The sequence below is a fragment of the Oncorhynchus mykiss genome, chromosome 15 (genome assembly GCF_013265735.2).
Source record: "Oncorhynchus mykiss isolate Arlee chromosome 15, USDA_OmykA_1.1, whole genome shotgun sequence".
Lineage (NCBI taxonomy): Eukaryota > Metazoa > Chordata > Actinopteri > Salmoniformes > Salmonidae > Oncorhynchus > Oncorhynchus mykiss.
The window spans coordinates 64,609,327-64,629,687 of NC_048579.1; the positions used below are offsets into that span (position 1 = coordinate 64,609,327).

The window sequence follows — 20,361 nt, forward strand, 5'->3', positions numbered from 1 at the left end:
CCCTTTCGCCCTAAGCCTATCACTAACCTAATTCAACAACAAATAGCTCGCATTCTTGGTCATCATTTCCAATATCATCAATTTGCCTTTTCTAACACGGTCTATTGAAGTGTCAGAGCTATAAGGATTTCCAAACATACTGAGAATGTACTCAATTATGGGCTACTGCTGTTGGTCAGTCTTTCATTTTGAAAGGGACCAATTTATCCAATCTGTGAAATGAAGCCAATCTGTGCAATGATGCGATGAATCAAGTGTGAGTGAGAAACAAAAACCTGCAGACACTGCAGCCCTCCAGGAGATGAGTTTCATACCCTTCTTTCTTGGTATTAAGGTGCGTGTGACTTTGTCTGCATCTGTGTGTGTGTGTGTGTGTGTGTGTGTGTGTGTGACTGCTATGAACTGGTACTCACCTTGAGAGCACGAGAACGGTTGGCCAGGAGATTCTCGATGTTCCCCGCTGCATTAGCCACCAGCTGGCTGGCATCGTTGGACCCCACACTGAAGTACTTCCTGTGGCTCTGGAAGATCTGCACCAATCAGGAGATAGAGGGTCAAAGGTGACAGTGAAGCAATCAAGAGAGAGAAACAAGGGTCAAAAGTGACACTGGACCAATCAGGAGAGAGTGATACTTTGATCAAATATTGACATGGTGTATCTGAGAATTGTACCTATGAGGATAGTCACAAAAAAATGTACTTGATTATGTTTATTTGCAGGGACAATGAACACAATAATACAAATGTATGTAAATGTGTCAGATGTGTCAAATCATGATGTCACCGCTGTGTGTACAATGCCAGTGTAAATCAAGCAACATTATGCCACAATGGAGCACAACGGCAAACGCCATTTCCTGAATATGGAATATGTTTCAGCAAGAGGAATTAAACAATAAAAAATCAGAAATGCCAAACAGCCAATTATTTAGCAGCCGGAGGGGCTTTCTAGGTCCAACATTAAAACCACAGGCCTGTAGTGTGTGAATGTGTGTGCGGGCACGCGCGTGTGTGTGTGTGTGTCTAAGTCGGTGTATCGAAGTGTGTGTTTACTTAGCTAACCTCTGTGGGGCTGTGCTATGTGTTTCTGCTTGTCCATGAGTAATGATCCTGATGGTTATTCTCCACATGCTCTTTCTGCTTACAAGCAAATACAATCCCCTCCCCTGTGTAGTAAACAAAGCAGCCATGCTGCCAGAGGTCTCAATGAAGGAAACCTACATTTATTCTACTGCAACAGGACAAAGGAATGTACAGTCGACCATTGATATTATCCCACTCTCTATCTATATATATGCTATTGGGTCAAGATTAGGTCATAAAGTCTAGCTATTTTCCTTCACCCCATGAGCATCAAATGCCTGCGACAGGAAATTAGCTCCAAACGTGGTATAACACCATCATGGTAAAGATGTCTGCTGTTTTTTTTCTTCTAAATGTCTGTGATGACAAGCAGGGCAAGAGGCAGCCCTGATATGGTGTCTGTTATGGGTATTTTCCTGAGAATACTGTGTTGCTCAAGGGAAATCATGCCTGTGTGTTGTCCCTGGGACGTCATGCATTGTGTGTATGTCTGAAAAATGTAATCCAAAAGGAATCTGAAGTACATTGACAATTACTGTGATGATTATTGTGCATTTCATATTTCTTAATTATTTCTTCTTTTTTTGTTTTCTGGTTATACATTGTTATTGATTAATGCATTGTTGGGCTATAGGTTTGCAAGAAAGACATTTTCACTGTACTTGTGCATGTGACATTTAAACTAGACATAATTACAGAGGCTCTATATCAGGCCTGGCTAGGCAAGAGGAGGAGAGGTGTCATAGGGTTATAGCAATCAACACAAGGGTTGTGTCCCAAAAGGCACCCTATTCCCCATATAGTGCACTACTTATGACCAGAGCCCCCTACATAGGGAATAGGGTGCCATTTGGGATGTAGCCAGAGTAACAGCTCCTCCTAACTGTCCATTTCATGTAAGCTTGTTAGGGATGGGATAGGGATGTGGTGTTTGGAGTTGACACTGATAGTCCTTGAGTGTGGACATTCCCCTAGCAGAATACTGTAAGCAGATGTCCCACATATCACTAATGAGATGGCACTTTGTAAAGTCCAGATCTGTTGTGACAACCATCATTGTATTGGATGTGACACACATCAAACAGGAGAGGTCAGGAGTTATGTGTGCGCGCGTGTGTATATTGATTGTTGAAATCCAGAGTTGTGGATGTTTGACTATGGGGTTGCAAGCTTCCTGTGCGTTTGAGAGGAGTGTGGTGGTGTGGTATATGTACATTTGTGCACGTCTGTGTTCCTATGTTTACAATGTGTTCCTGTGTGTCCCACCTGTATGAGATTCTGCACTCCGCTGGCTGTGTCCGTCAGTGTGACCAGCTCCTGCTGCATCTGCTCCACCCATTCCTTTATCCTGAGGAAACAATGAAAGCACCAATCAAAATCATTCAATTAATTTACTTCCTGTAACTCATCGAATCCGATGATCAAATGGTTTTACTTATCCAATCACATTGATATCTCTGAACTGCTGTTTTCAGGATCATATTAAATTGGCACCAAACAAAAGACAATGGACTGAAACAGGGAGGGAAATACTGAACTGTTCAGTAAGAAACTTTTTTGTTTTTCTGTTGCAAAACAGTTTGCTTCACTGTGCACTAATAAATAAGACCCTGAAGGTGCAGAACGATCCAATAGAAATACATGTCTGTCAAATAGCTCTGTGTTACATTTCTATCTGCAAAGCTGTGAATGTTCCGCCTCACTGCATAAATAATCTTGACTTACTTTGATTCGCCAATCACCTTGCAGTAGATACCACATGACGACACATTAACAGAGCAGTTGAGTCAGGCAGTAACAGTACTGCTGACTATCACTTTATGCAAAACATATCTCGCCATGAAGGCTAATAAATTCAGCGGTCTATAAAATAGTCATGTTTACCCTGAGTATATGTGTTTTGACTCCCCATTAACTGTGCATTAGAGTAGATATAGATGTAGAGAGAGTAGAGGATATATTCATGGTTGTCAGTGGTTGAGTAACAAGGACAGGGGTGAGATAGTAGGTCATGTATGCAGGGATAGTAGAGGGAGAAATTAGTAACAGCAAGACTCCATTCTACCATAATGCTTTGTTTTGATTGTGTTAATGAGATACAAATAAACTACCTGTACCCTATACAGAAACAGAACACTGGCTCAATAAACTAACTGTACCCTATACAGAAACAGAACAATAGTTAACTGGCTCAATAAACTAACTGTACCCTATACAGAAACGGAACAATAGTTAACTGGCTCAATAAACTGTCTGTACCCTATACAGAAACGGAACAATAGTTAACTGGCTCAATAAACTAACTGTACCCTATACAGAAACAGAACACTAGTTAACTGGCTCAATAAACTACCTGTACCCTATACAGAAACGGAACAATAGTTAACTGGCTCAATAAACTAACTGTACCCTATACAGAAACGGAACACTAGTTAACTGGCTCAATAAACTACCTGTACCCTATACAGAAACAGAACACTAGTTAACTGGCTCAATAAACTGTCTGTACCCTATACAGAAACAGAACACTAGTTAACTGGCTCAATAAACTGTCTGTACCCTATAGAGAAACGGAACACTAGTTAACTGGCTCAATAAACTGTCTGTACCCTATACAGAAACGGAACACTAGTTAACTGGCTCAATAAACTGTCTGTACCCAATACAGAAACGGAACAATAGTTAACTGGCTCAATAAACTACCTGTACCCTATACAGAAACGGAACACTAGTTAACTGGCTCAATAAACTACCTGTACCCTATAGAGAAACAGAACAATAGTTAACTGGCTCAATAAACTACCTGTACCCTATACAGAAAAAGAACACTAGTTAACTGGCTCAATAAACTGTCTGTACCCTATACAGAAACAGAACACTAGTTAACTGGCTCAATAAACTGTCTGTACCCTATAGAGAAACAGAACACTAGTTAACTGGCTCAATAAACTGTCTGTACCCTATACAGAAACAGAACACTAGTTAACTGGCTCAATAAACTGTCTGTACCCTATAGAGAAACAGAACACTAGTTAACTGGCTCAATAAACTGTCTGTACCCTATAGAGAAACAGAACAATAGTTAACTGGCTCAATAAACTGTCTGTACCCTATAGAGAAACAGAACACTAGTTAACTGGCTCAATAAACTGTCTGTACCCTATACAGAAACAGAACACTAGTTAACTGGCTCAATAAACTACCTGTACCCTATACAGAAAAAGAACACTAGTTAACTGGCTCAATAAACTACCTGTACCCTATACAGAAACGGAACACTAGTTAACTGGCTCAATAAACTGTCTGTACCCTATACAGAAACAGAACACTAGTTAACTGGCTCAATAAACTGTCTGTACCCTATAGAGAAACAGAACACTAGTTAACTGGCTCAATAAACTGTCTGTACCCTATAGAGAAACAGAACACTAGTTAACTGGCTCAATAAACTGTCTGTACCCTATAGAGAAACAGAACACTAGTTAACTGGCTCAATAAACTGTCTGTACCCTATACAGAAACGGAACAATATTTAACTGCCTGGCCGGTTCCCCTCTCTCCACTGGGATTCTCTGCCTCTAACCCTATTACAGGGGCTGAGTCACTGGCTTACTGGTGCTCTTCACGCCGTCCCTAGGAGGGGTGCGTCACTTGAATAGGTTGAGTCACTGACGTGGTCTTCCTGTCTGGGTTGGCGCCCCCCCTTGGGTTGTGCCGTGGCGGAGATCTTTGTGGGCTATACTCGGCCTTGTCTCAGGATGGTAAGTTGCTGGTGGAAGAAATCCCTCTAGTGGTGTGGGGGCTGTGCTTTAGCAAAGTGGGTGGGGTTATAGCCTGCCTGTTTGGCCCTGTCCGGGGGTATCATCGGACAGGGCCACAGTGTCTCCTGACCCTTCCTGTCTCAGCCTCCAGTATTTATGCTGCAGTAGTTTATGTGTCGGGGGGCTAGGGTCAGTCTGTTATATCTGGAGTATTTCTCCTGTCTTATCCGGTGTCCAGTGTGAATTTAAGTATGCTCTCTCTAATTCTCTCTTTCTCTCTCTCTCTCGGAGGACCTGAGCCCTAGGACCATGCCTCAGGACTACCTGGCATGATGACTCCTTGTTGTCCCCAGTCCACCTGGCTGCTTCAGTTTCAACTAATCTGCCTGCGGCTATGGAACCCTGACCTGTTCACTGTTCACTGACCTGTTCACAATTACTATTATTTGACCATGCTTGTCATTAATGAACATTTGAACATCTTGGCCATGTTCTCTTATAATCTCCACCCGGCACAGCCAGAAGAGGACTGGCCACCCCTCATGGCCTGGTTCCTCTCTAGGTTTCTTCCTAGGTTTTGGCCTTTCTAGGGAATTTTTCCTAGCCACTGTGCTTCTACACCTGCATTGCTTGCTGTTTGGGGTTTTAGGCTGGGTTTCTGTACAGCACTTTGATATATCAGCTGATGTAAGAAGGGTTATATAAATACATTTGATTTGATTTGATCTGCCTCAATAAACTGTCTGTACCCTATCCAGAAACTGAACAATAGTTAATAGGCTCAACGGTGTATACAGTATGGATTAAGTAAACACTGAAAGTGTGTCAAGTTCACAGTGAGAGTGAGTGGTTCCTTCATTGTTCTGAAGAGAAAAGGTCCATATGTAACCATAAGACCAAATGTGTTATAAATAAATGGATTGAGACACATTGAATAACCAGCATAGCTGCCATTTTGAACACATTTTTGTCCTCTGTTGAAAACGTTTTGCTACAGCGTGCCCTATTGAACACGAATCTGGTCACATACAATAGCGATGAAATCTACGCATGGTTGACGTGGGGATTGTGGACTGCATTGGCTCATTCATTACACTAGCAGTAGGGAATAGTCTAGCAGTGGGTGAATGGTCCATCCACAGGTAAACACAGTGATTGAGTGTGCAAATGTCCAAACAGCAGGTAAATACATCTACTTGAAACACCTAAATGCAGACCCAGAGGAGACATGTGTTGTGTCCAAAATGGCACCCTATTCCTTATATAGTGCACTACTTTAGACCAGAGCCATATGGGAGCCTTATGGGCCCTGGTCAAACCTAGTGCAATAAATAGAGAATAGGGTGCCATTTGAGACTCATCCCTGATTTGAAGGACAGTACATGAACCCTCAACATAGTTAGGGGAGGAAGTATGAATCCATATCCATGAACTCATCAAGTGTCAAACACCTAGATGAATCTTATTACTTGACAAGTGAGACGTGGTACAGGCTCATCTTCTAGGGAGAAACACACACACAACCACACACACACACACACACACACACACACATGAATAAAAACATGCAGGCAGGCACGCACCTTTCCCCCCCCCTCTCTCCCAACACACACAAACGTGTTAAAAATCCTTGTCAGTAACCATTAAAAATGCATGACTGGGGGTCATAAGGGAAATTAACTATTTTCCCCTTCACTTTGGATACGTGTTATGTTATCCTATCTAATAACCCACACTGCAATGTGACTAGGGCTCGTGCTGTAAAACGTACAGAACCAGTCAAACGTTTGGACACAGCTACTCATTCCAGGGTTTTTCTTTATTTTTTACTATTTTCTACATTGTATAATAACAGTGAAGACATCAACACAATGAATTAACACATATGGAATCATGTTCTAACCAAAAAAGTGTAAAACAAATCAAAATATATTTTATCATTGATATTCTTCAAAGTAGCCACCCTATGCCTTGATGACAGCTTTGCACACTCTTGGCATTCTCTCAACCAGCTTCATGAGGTCGTCACCTGGAACGCACGTCAATTAACAGGTAGGCCTTGTTAAAAGTTAACTTGTGGAATATCTTTTCTTTTTTCATTTGTTTGAGCCAATCAGTTGTGTTGTGACAAGGTGTTATTTAATAGTTTTGATGTCTTCACTATTATTCTACAATGTAGAAAATAGTAAAAAATAAAGAAAAACCCTGGAATGAGTAGCTGTGTCCAGACTTTTGACTGGTGCTGTATATACAGCTCAGAGAAGCAGCTGTCTGGGGGGGATTGGGGGCAAGGCTGGAGTACTATTTCTGATCTCACACACACACACACACACACACACACACACACACACACACACACACACACACACGGCTGCGCACTCATTCACGCTCACACACATGCTCACACACACACGCTAACACACCTTTCATCTTAACCCCTCCATGAAGATATTAGTGCATGACATACCCTTGAGCCAGCACCACTGAGTCAGCACCACTGAGCCAGCACCGCTGAGCCAGCACCACTGAGCCAGCACCACTGAGCCAGCACCGCTGAGCCAGCACCACTGAGTCAGCACCGCTGAGCCAGCACCACTGAGCCAGCACCGCTGAGCCAGCACCACTGAGCCAGCACCGCTGAGCCAGCACCACTGAGCCAGCACCACTGAGCCAGCACTGCTGAGCCAGCACCACTGAGCCAGCACCACTGAGCCAGCACCACTGAGCCAGCACCGCTGAGCCAGCACCACTGAGTCAGCACCGCTGAGCCAGCACCGCTGAGCCAGCACCACTGAGCCAGCACCGCTGAGCCAGCACCACTGAGTCAGCACCACTGAGCCAGCACCACTGAGCCAGCACCACTGAGCCAGCACCACTGAGCCAGCACCGCTGAGCCAGCACCACTGAGTCAGCACCGCTGAGCCAGCACCACTGAGCCAGCACCACTGAGCCAGCACCACTGAGCCAGCACCACTAAGCCAGCACCGCTGAGCCAGCACCGCTGAGCCAGCACCACTGAGCCAGCACCACTGACACACCGCTGCTCAAAGCCCTTAGCTCACAGCAGGAATAGCTTCTAGGGGTCACAGTAAGGTCCTAGCCTGCAGAGTCAGCTTTTGTCTGCTATGTGCAACAGGTGCCCTCGGCAATGAGGTCCTCTGTTAAAATGTAAATGTGTTGCCTCTGCACTTAGAATAGCATTTGGACAGGAGATGCAGAGAGAAACAGATCACATTTAGAACGCAGCATTTATAAAATAATGAATAGACTTCATATTCTCTATGATGAGGCTCTACGACTGAACATATGGGCCGGCTATTTTGAATCCTTCTCTGAATACTGACCTTATGTTCTAGCTTTTATGCCGTGTTCCCTCAGGTAACCAACAACAGGTGGAAGAGCTTAGTAAATCTGGCCAAAAGCCAACTCTGCTTCGCAATTAAACAATGATTAGTTCTTACAGTATCCAATACTGTATAATAACTACAGACAGACGGTACAGCATACAGCCAAGTTGTTCTGTGTGTGTGTGTGTGTGTGTTCAGCCCCATAACTTATTTGAAACAGGAGAGGCAGCCGATAATGAGGAGAGGGGAGCAACAATAAACCTTGTCCCATGGAGGGGCCACCGTTTCTGAGTAAAGATAATGTAACTGTCCTGTAGCCTCTGGCAGCTATGGAGGACCCAGAGGTCAGAGTGTTGGTTAAAAAATGACACCACATTACTATTGGTACACAGTGAACTAACGACTGTGATAAAAGCATTGTGAAAAAGCTTGTTTCATCTAAAGTCAAGGACAGGAAAAACATTATTATTCATGTCTCTAAACAAATAAGGGTTCTTGTCTTGTTTAAAAAGTCAAGCTCTACCTCAACACATAATGTAAAAAGTGTGATGTTACCACAAAGGAGGAAAAGCAATGCTTTTCTCTCAAAGACAAACTATGAAGTAATGTCTAAAAAAGAGGTTTCAACACTTAAAGAGCTCAACAAAGCCCTCTGAGAGGATGGAAACTTGGAGCGGGTCATGGAAAAACGAGATGACATCGCCCTACCCCCTCCCCCTCTCATTTCTCCCTCTCACTCTCCCTAGCGAAGGGGAAACGGAGGAAGGGGTGTGGGCTTTGAGGCGGGAAAACCCAAAATGGCTGGTGAGCCAGAGAGAGAGAGAGAGCTGAGCAATACAGCCAGTTGCACACTCCGGGGCTGGGACTGAGTGGAGCCTTGTGAAACTCAGCCAAGTGTAAAGAGAGAGACCCATAACCCCCTAGAGCCTTTTCTCTCGCTGTCTTGCTGCTTGTGTTCTTAACATCCCCCACTTACACAACAGACTGTGCACATTTAGAAAACGGCGGGCCGTTTTTCATTTTCTCTTTCTTGCCATCCTCCTCTTGCACAATGTAATGTTTGGGTTTGTTTTGCTCCGTGGAGAGAGCAGAGCGCAGATCAACATGGGTACACTGCCGGAGGTGCGCCCGAGGAGAGAGAAGACTGGTTTTTATGCTGGATGAATATATAATCTGATATGCAGAGGGAGAGCCTCCACTTTAAAAGAAATGACATGGACCTCCCACAAGGTTTCTTGCCGAGACATCTCAATTTAAATGCGTGTCTGTGAATTCCAAATGGAGAGGTGGTGATTGTTTTTATATGACTACATGGGAATACATTCGGACAGGACAGATGTTTACTATTGAATCAGTTAAGACGTGACCTGCTTCGTGCAGTATGGCACTCAGTTATTTTGTCAAAGACATATGATATGAGTGTTTTTATTCATTTTCACAAAATCAGTAAGCCATCCAAATACACCCCACCACATCCAGGTGATTAGATAAAGATATTTAACTTGTTCAGAGAGTTCATTGGAGAGTTCCCCACTACTGGCAATGAGGATCTTTTGGTTCATCTTTTGATTCAATCTTTCAATTGCATCTTAGCCTCACAGAATTAGCCTCTCATATATTTAACCTATTAACCTTGTACAGTAGCTGGTGATTAGACAAATATTTTTCTGTCTCTGTCTCTCTGTAACAGAAGACGCCTCCCCAGACCAGCTGTCACCTGTGTGTATCGGAAAACATTGAAACCAGAGCACTGGGGCCTTCAGAGGACATAATGGGGTTCAAAGGTGAAGGGGTAAGGTGCCCCTCTTAGCCTAATCTCTGTGTATGTGCACGAGAGCGAGTGCACGCGTGTGGAGTGTCTGTATTATGTACAGTAACTCATCAACTGAAGTGCTATATTGGGGGTGTGATGAAGCATAAAATAGGACAAATGTTTCCCCGAGAGTTCCCCGAGCGTTCCCTGACTGTTCCCTGACTGTTCCCTGAGTGTTCCCAGAGAGTTCCGAGAGTTCCCCGAGCGTTCCCTGACTGTTCCCTGAGTGATCCATGAGCGTTCCCTGACTGTTCCCTGACTGTTCCCTGAGTGTTCCCAGAGAGTTCAGAGAGTTCCCCGAGCGTTCCCCGACTGTTCCCTGAGTGATCCCTGAATGTTCCCTGAGTGTTCCCAGAGAGTTCCGAGAGTTCCCCGAGCGTTCCCCGACTGTTCCCTGAGTGATCCCTGAATGTTAGAGTAGGATCTGACCCCAAGTGCCCTAGAAACATAGTATTTAACAGTACTATCCCCAATCAGGCCACCTCTCTGAAAGACTTGGAAACACAACACCATATGTTACAGTACAGCACTAACGAACAATAAAACAAATATATGTACTGCATGCTGTATATATCATTATTATCACTTAGTAGCTGTGAAATGTGTTGTTTTACAGGGTCAGCCATAGTAGTCCAGTGCCCCTGGAGCCAATTAAAGTTAAGTGCCTTGCTCAAGGGCCATAGTGAACAAGTTGCCCAAGAATAACGTGTTTAGCCAATAACCACGCACAACACAGAGTGGAGCGTCCAATCCCAGAGCCCGTTACAGAAGAGTGGGAAGCCCAGAATAGCTTCTCTGACTCAGACTGAGAGCATCATTGTCTGACCTCTGGCTGGATTAGCCCTCGGGTTACTTTAGACTACTGAGGCCATTTCTGTTCTCTCCTCTCCATTTCACCCAGCTTCTTTTTCAAAATGATGCAGCCATTCACCCGGCTTTATGTAGCTACTAACTGAAGCAATGGTTACTTTCCAATATCCAGATAACCATTTAGAATACACACCAGAAGGTAATTGAACCATACTCCTACACTCTTAGAAAGAAAAGTGCTATCTAGAACCTTTAAGGGTTCTTCGGCTGTCAAAGAGGGTTCTACATGGAACCCAAAAGGGTTACACCTTGAACCATAAAGGGTTCTACATAGAACCGAGAAGGGTTCTCCTACGGGGACAGTCGAAGAACCCTTTAAGAACCCTTTTTTCTAAGAGTGTATATGTTTAAAATTCAATTTGTACTGCTACAGTGGTAAATCAAAAAATAAAAGCATATTCCAAAAGAAACCAACAGCCCCAACTCTTTGTCACGGTTTAAACTATTTCCCCCCCCATTTGGCTGCACTTGACAGTCCCATATTTCAACAACTTTTCAGGTGTCTGAACTTTTCTTCCAGGCAGTAAAGATGGGAGTTGTCCACCGCTGGGGCAATCTTTCTCACAAAAAGATCCCTGAGAGTTTTTTCTGGAAAGTCTCCCTTGAAGGATTCCTCTGAACTTAAAATGACTTCCTTCACCTATGCCAATAAAAAATAGTATTCCAACCCTGTCTCTCTTTTCTAAAACGTATTCTCCACAGCCACCGTATGCCCTCCACATAGGCCTTATTCATGACCACTTTTTCTCCATGTTTTCATTTCCATCTGCTCTTCTTTCCTCTGCTTCATTGCTCTGATCTGAATGAACTGACCAGGTGAAATCCAGCCTGATGATGAGCTTCCACCACATGGTTTCCACCTGTGAAGTCTTCTCCAATCATTGCAGACAAGGAGAGAACAGATTCCCAGTGTGAAAGAGCCAAGTCTCGCTTCTACAAGAACCCATTTAAACAGCAGAAAGTGATGACTACTCTTCAAGGAGACTTTCTTTCAGAAGTGTTGTGTCATTGTCGTCAGATACTGTTTTGTTTCTATGTCAAGTTAGACGTTTAATTCAGGGTTTGGATCTAAAGACGGTAAGACATCTCACGGAATCTCACCTCTCATTTCAACCTTTCATTAGTGATCCTCACACTTCTCCTCATTGCCAAGGCAACAGCTCTCAATTAGTACACAGGTAGCCTATAACAGTTACAATGACCCAGAGTAACCACACAGCCACAATGTCAGCCATTTTATTTTTACAAAAACACTGAAGTGGGCTTCCAACAGAGTCAGCATTCAGTCAAGCCTAAAATGTCAAATGTAATGTTTGAACTCCATAGCTGTACTGTTTTTTAATTTGTTTACTTTTGTTACTTCTGTTTGTATCAGGGCAGAACCTGACACCATGTAAACACCACTAGCCAGTAGAGAGCTCCATCGATTACAAAGTCAAAGCCCCATCATTCCTGAGCACTATCATAGAGTAGAAACAGATCGACAAAGAGGTCAAGGCCCCATCCTGAAACAACCCTTAGCCCCATCCCCGCAGTGCTTAATGTAGATCTGAAAGATTTGGATAGGTATGGTAGTAGTTTCATCTTATCCCTGATAGGCTGGGTGTATATTTTGCCATATAGCTCACACCTATCCAATCTTTTCACATAATCAGATCTAGGGGGTAGGATGTGTTTCTGGACAGGCCACAAACCTAGGATTAGCAGTTACTTCTCACATGTAACTGAAATAATCAGTGACCTAACTACTGGTGACCAGTAATTTTCAATGAAAGGAGGAGATGAGACACAAGGACATACACAGCGACTTAACGGTCACAAGGAGAGCTAGCAACCAAAGTTCAACATTACCCAAGTTTATGCTAATTGTAGCGACGCAACTGCACAGCAGCCAGTTAGACTAAATACACCACTTTCTGAGTCTCTCCTCTCCACCACTCCTCTTCATTCCACTCTCTGCTGTTAATACAGGGCTGTTTTGACACTCACACTTTGTCAGCGGAGCCACACTTGATCTCTAAATACTGTCAAACTGTCAGGGAGAAGAAGCACGGTAGCAGGCAGCAACTGCCTGACAGACAAATGCAGACTGGAACGGGGGTGTTTTTGAATTTTTTTTACATAACATTAGTTATTTATCAGTCTCATACACTGAGTTAGTCTCTGTCCTCAACCCCTTATTAGTGGTGATTTTTCCTTCTAATCTACTCTTAGAGGGATATACCAGTGACATAGGCGTGAGGAGGCGGGAGAGTGCGAGAGAGAGTGAGAGAGAGGCTATAATTTAGCCATCAGATACCTAATAAAAGCTGGTACTGTGGAGCAGTAGGCTTTAATAACCAACCTGACAGAACAATGGCGAAGACAAACAGTCTCTCTCTCTCTTTGGTATCTCCTTTTCTCACTGTTTACCTTGCTCTCTCTCTTTTCTCTGTTGCTTCATCTCTCCTTGTTTTTCTATCACTCTTTATCTTTCCTTTGCTCACTTTGCTTTCCCTCCCTCTCCCCCCTTTCTCATTTTACTTCTAACCTCCTCTCTCTCCTTCAGTCTGTTTCACTTTAACCATCTCCTTTGCTCTCTATCACTCTCTCCCCTCCCCTCCCCTCCCCTCCCCTCCCTCCCTCCAACCCTCCCTGAGAGGCAAAACAGGCAGTTAAAGTAAAATATCCTCTTTATTTATCGAGGTCAATCACACAGTAATTGTAGGCTTTGTAGCTAGCTGTCTTCCGTTCTCATTATCTTGGGCAGCAAGAGGTTATTGATGTTCTTCTCTCTTTCACTCTTCTCCCACCATCATTTTCCTGTTAAGAAGTCAGAGTGCCGGAACACGGAACCCCTGCTTTGATCTGAGGTGGCTGGTTATGTGGGAACCCATGGCAACTGTGCTTGTTGCACTCCAATGGGTACGTATGGTATAAATAACAACAGAGAGTATATGAGGAGAGGAGAGACTGTCCACTGTCCATGCATGTTCATTTCCCCTACAGTGGAATCTCCATGACATCACAAAATGACGATCATACACTAACAAATACCTTTACTATATCTCACTATACCACAATACAAGGATGCCTGACACACACACACACACACACACACACACACACACCTTGTATAACTAACCCTGTGGGGACACACAATTCAGTCACATTCAAAATCCTATTTTCCATAACCCCTAACCCTAAACCTTACCCTAACCCCAAAACCTAACCTTAATAAACCTAAACCTAAACCTAACCCTAAAACAAACCCTAATTCTAACCCTAACACTAATTCTAACCTTAACCCCCTAAAAATAATATTTGACCTTGTGGGGACTAACAAAATGTACCCAGTTGGTACATTTTTTGTTTGTTTACTATTCTTGTGGGGACTTCTGGTTAAACACTTCCACCCCCCCACACACACCCACATACAAGAGAATAGTGTATATTTAATTAAATGATAAACAATTCAAGAAGAGCATCTAGTATGTACTGTAGTGTGTACTGTAGTGTGTACTGTAGTGTGTACTGTAGTATGTTCCAACAGACACAGTAGAAATATACCCGGGGGTGTTGTGAAATTTCAGGTTACCATCGAAATGCAGCTTGGAGTGGGTGCTAGTCTATGACCTCATTTCACTTCGGAGGACCTTTTGGTTCCGGACATATGACAATCATCTGACAGTCCGAAATGCCTGCACCGGAGTTCCCACTCCACTGGATCAACCCAGCACTGTAGCAAACCACACCAGCCTTACCCAATCACCAGCCTTACCCAATCACCAGCCTTACCCAATCACCAGCCTTACCCAATCACCAGCCTTACCCAATCCAACCCAACCCATCCATCCCCTCCAGCCTCACAAAATACACTATACCCACTTTTATGTGACATGTTAAAAATAGAAGATTAACCCTCCAGTCAAAACATCAGACTACCACCCACACAATAAGGCTAAGTGCCTCTTTGCTGGGGTTGTTCAGAGTTAAGGTGTCTCTCTGATGAGTCCACTCTGACCCAACCAGTGTTGTAAACACCACTTGTGTCCACACGACTCCATTACAGACCACAAGGCCCATCGTGTCCAAATGCCTCTGTTATTTATTTATTATTGACTTTATAAAGTCTGGGATTAATGTGTGAACTGTTAGACTAACGGACATGAAGCACTGATGACTGAGCCTGCGTTGTTTTGGGGTATTATAGGATGTGTTAGCAAGTGGTGAATATAGCCAATGAATCAAAGACTCATCGTACATTGCAGTCAGACTATTTCCAAGGTACAGAAATTATCAATAAATTGGGAATTTCCCTTTAAGATTTTGTCAAAATTCTGTTAGTTTAGAGCAGATTGGTCAAAAGTTCCTAGAGCTGGTGGTTTTGGTCTAGTTCAAGTCTGGCATTCAGACTAGGCATTCAAGTCTGACTAAGAAGGTTTTTAGCTCAATATATTGAAATAGTCTATCTAAGTTTCTTCAGCTGGGTTTAAATTCAAAGCAAGTTGCTGAGGATAGTTTAGTGATCCTTTAGACAAGGATGTCTTAAATGGCCTTCTCTGTCTCAACAGATAGACATGATGTTGTAGTCTAATCCCAGATCTCATTCCCTGCTCCGGGATTCAAGAATACTGTACAGCGTTACATACAGCCGGGGTTCCTGTGGTGGACAGGGCATCGGTCCAAACAGCTGTTAACCATTCCCATTCCCAACGTCTCCTGGGCAACGTCTCGGAACGCAATGGAACATTCTGGGAAGTACCATGTGCCACAGGTGGCAGGGGACGACGTAGCCTAGTTTAGTTTAGCGTTAGCATAGCGCTGGGTGATTACTTCTACTTCCAGTCTTCCTAGTGTACACACATCAGGCCAGGCAAAGTAGTCTTTCATTCTTCCCAGAGGCCTGAACCAAAGGAGGGGGTGGAGGAGACACCGGACACTAAAACAACAAACAGGAGGCTGCACATAAAGTGTGGATCCCCCAAGCCTTCAGTGGTGGAACGTGGGGGAGAATTATGGGGTATGGGGGGAACGAGTTAGCGCGGTACAAAGATATCCCAGACCAGTACAACCCCCAGGTCTGAGTCAGAGTCAGGACACTCACCCCCTACCCTAGAGGCTAGAGAGATCAAATATAGCCTGTGAGAGAGAGAGAGAGAGAGAGAGAGAGAGAGAGAGAGAAAGAGAGAGAGAGAGAGAGGGGGAGAGAGAGGGAGAGAGAGGAGAGTGAGAGCAGAGCGAGAGACAGAGAGAGAGAGCAGAGAGACAGAGAGAGAGGGAGAGAGAGAGGGGGGAGTGAGAGCAGAGAGAGAGAAAGAGAGAACAAGAGAGAGAGCAGAGACGGAGAGATCAGAGAGAGAAAGAGAGAGAGATCAAAGAGAGAGTGCAGCAGAGTTTGCTGTGGGCCCAGACCGTGTGCCCTGGTGTCTGGTTAGCTGGGTAACAGATATAGCCTTTAGCAGCTTACGCAGATGGGCCGTGGGCATTCCTCCTGAAATATACCTGCTAACACCAGCTCTCTCATGGGGAGCGGAGTCATACACAGACATACAACCCGGGTTGGCTTCAAACACCTTTCTAAAATATAATACCGTTAATATGGTCATAAGTAGACTCTTTTTACCTCTGACAGTTGAAAGTTAAAATATTTATGTAGAATAAGAAACCCATGCGGGATATTAACCCACAACCATGGTGTTGGATGCTCCACACTCCAACCCACTGAGTCAGTGGAACCTCCTAGTCAACAACTCAGCCTCTGAATACACGGTCGACAGACACCATTGTGTTCTAGTCCCTGTGCACGGACACAGACAGCTTCTTTAACTCTTTATTAACCATTGCCTCGGTGAGTGCAGAGAGTGTGGGTGGAGCGGCATTCACATTATGCCAGCAGATCAGTGGAGACAGGGTTGGGAACACGAAAAGGCATATCTATTTAGCTGGTTGAGCATGAAATCTAATTATGCTTTAAAACTGAGAGAGAGAAACCCGGCGAGGAGGGTGATGGGAACCATGGAAATGGAGGAGAGGGGAGGAGAGAGAGTGGGACACGGAGGAGAGGAGAGAAGGGAAGAGGGGGAGAGAGAGAGAGATGGAGGGAGAGAGATGAAGGGAGAGTGGGAGAGGGAGAGAGAGAGAGGGCAGAGCCTGAGTCAAAAGCAAGACGAATGCGATCACAGGCTTGACTGTAACCAGATAACATGACATGCACCCATCAGGACAAAATACCATTTATATATAGATAGGGTGAAGCTTTATTTAAACGGGGGTCAATAAAATGCTTATAAAGCATTATTTAATAGCTCATTACCCATGAACAACCGGTTTGGAAATAATTAATTCATCATTCATTTGTGTATTTTGTAGCAAATATATTTTCTAATCATGTATTTTGTAGAAAATACATTTCGTAATCATGTAATCAAGTCACTCAAAGGCCTTATACATGCATTTAAACATATGTATTGATTAATAACTACATAATGATGTTTACTAACTGACTGACTAACTGACTGACTGACTAACTGACTGACTGACTGAGTGACTAACTGACTGGTTTACTAACTAAATGACTGACTGACTAACTGACTGGATGACTATCTGACTGACTGACTGTGACTAACTGACTGGATGACTAACTGAATGACTGGATGACTAACTGAATGACTGACTGGATGACTAACTGACTGACTGACTGACTGGACAACTAGCTGAATGACTGACTGACTAACTGACTGGATGACTAACTGAATGACTGACTGACTAACTGACTGGATGACTAACTGAATGACTAACTAACTGACTGGACGACTAGCTGACTGACTAACTGAATGACTGACTAACTAGATGATTAACTGAATGACTAACTGACTAGCTGACTGATTAGATGGCTAACTGAATGACTGACTAACTGACTGACTAACTGACTGATTACCTGACTGACTGGATGACTGACTAACTGACTAACTGAATGACTGACTGACTAGCTGACTGACTGACTGACTGGATGACTAGCTGAATTACTGACTTGCTGACTGACTGGGTTACTTACTGACTGACTGACTAGATGACTGACTGACTGGATGACTGACTGACTAGATGACTGACTGATCCGACTGACTGACTAGCTGACTGACTGATCGACTGACTGACTAACTGACTGACAGGATGACTAACTTACTGACTAGCTGACTGACAGGATGACTAACTGACTGACTGGATGACTGACTGGATGACTGACTGACTGACTAGTTGACTGACTAACTGACTGACAGAATGACTGATTGACTGGATGACTGATTGGATGACTGACTTACTGACTGACATGATGACTGACTAGCTGACTGACTAGATGACTGACTGACTGACTAGCTGACTGACTGGATGGCTGACTGACTAGCTGACTGACTAGCTGACTGACAGGATGACTGACTGACTGGATGACTGACTGACTGGATGACTGACAGGATGACTGAATGACTAACTGGCTGACTGGATGACTGACAAACTGACTAGCTATCTGACTGACTGACTAACTGACTAGCTGACTGACAGGATGACTGACTGACTGGATGACTGACTGACTGGATGACTGTCAGGATGACTGACAGATTGACTGACTGACTATCTGGCTGACTGACTGACTGACTGACTAGCTATCTGACTAACTAACTGACTGACTAACTGACTAGCTGACTGACAGACTAGCTGACTGACTAGCTAACTGACTGACTAGCTGACTGACTGGATGACTGACTGATTGACTGACTGACTGGCTGCCTGACTAATTGACTGACTGGATGACTGACTGATTAACTGGCTGACTGACTAACTGACTAGCTGACTGACTGGCTGCCTGACTAACTGACTGACTGGATGACTGACTGATTAACTGACTGACTGGATGACTGACTAACTGATTAGCTGACTGACTGACTGACTGAATGACTGACTGACTAGATGACTGACTGACTGACATGATGACTAGCTGAATTACTGACTGACTGGATTACTGACTTGCTGACTAGATGACTGACTGACTGGATGACTGACTGACTGATCAACTGACTAACTAGCTGACTGACAGGATGATTAACTGACTGGATGACTGACTAGATGACTAGATGACTGACTAGATGACTGACTGACTGACTAGATGACTGACTGACTGACTGACTAGCTGACTAGATGACTGACTAGATGACTGACTGACTGGATGACTGACTGACTGACTAGCTGACTGACTAACTGACTGACAGGATGACTGACTGACTGGATGACTGACTGGATGACTAGCTGAATTACTGACTAGCTGACTGACAGATTAGCTAACCGACTAACTGACTGACAGGATGACTGACTGACTGGATGACTGACTGGATGACTGACTAGCTGACTGACTAGATGACTGACTGACTGACTGACTAGCTGACTAGATGACTGACTAGATGACTGACTGACTGGATGACTGACTGACTGACTAGCTGACTGACTAACTGACTGACAGGATGACTGACTGACTGGATGACTGACTGGATGACTAGCTGAATTACTGACTAGCTGACTGACAGATTAGCTAACTGACTAACTGACTGACAGGATGACTGACTGACTGGATGACTGACTGGATGACTGACTAGCTGACTGACTAGATGACTGACTAGCTGACTGACTAGCTGACTGACAGGATGACTGGATGACTGACTGACTAACTGACTGACAGGATGACTGACTGACTGACTGACTAGCTGACTGACTAACTGGCTGACTAACTGACTAGCTGACTGACAGACTACCTGACTGGCTAGCTAGATGGCTGACTGATCGACTGACTGACTAGCTGACTGACTGGATGACTGAATGGATGACTGACTGACTGACTAGCTGACTGACAACTGACTGACTGACTGGATGACTGACTAGATGACTGACTGGATGACTGACTAGATGACTGACTAGATGACTGACTGACTGGATGACTGACTGACTAGATGGCTGACTGATCGACTGACTGACTAGCTGACTGACAGGATGACTAACTGACTGACTGGATGACTGACTGACTGGATAACTGACTGACTGACTAGCTGACTTACTGACTGACTAGATGACTGACTAGATGGCTGACTGACTTACTGACTAGCTGACTGACTAACTGACTGACTGGATGACTGACTAGATGACTGACTGACTGACTGACTGGATGACTTGCTTACTCGCTGACTGACTGACTGAATGACTGACTGACTAGCTGACTGACAGCATGACTGACTGACTAGCTGACTGACTGACTGGATGACTGACTTACTGGATGACTGACTAGATGACTGACTGACTGACTAGCTGACTGACTAACTGACTGGATGACTGACTGACTGGATGACTGACTAGCTGACTGACTAGATGACTGACTAGATGACTGACTGACTGACTAGCTGACTGACTGGATGACTTGCTTACTCGCTGACTGACTGACTGACTAGCTGACTGACAGCATGACTGA

The 20,361-nt window shown here is 44.2% G+C and overlaps 1 protein-coding gene across 3 annotated transcripts in view; it reads right to left on the bottom strand.

Moving 5' to 3' along the window:
• Positions 1-20,361, bottom strand: part of LOC110499867 (voltage-dependent calcium channel subunit alpha-2/delta-1) — a 154,587-nt gene that overhangs the window by 127,411 nt on the left and 6,815 nt on the right. For all 3 annotated transcript variants that reach the window (XM_036944954.1, XM_036944953.1, XM_036944952.1), the window contains exons 2-3: positions 2,350-2,431; positions 414-530 (exon numbers count right to left, since the gene is read on the bottom strand). In XM_036944954.1, the coding sequence (XP_036800849.1) occupies positions 414-530; positions 2,350-2,431 (199 nt within the window). The remainder of the gene's footprint in view (positions 1-413; positions 531-2,349; positions 2,432-20,361) is intronic.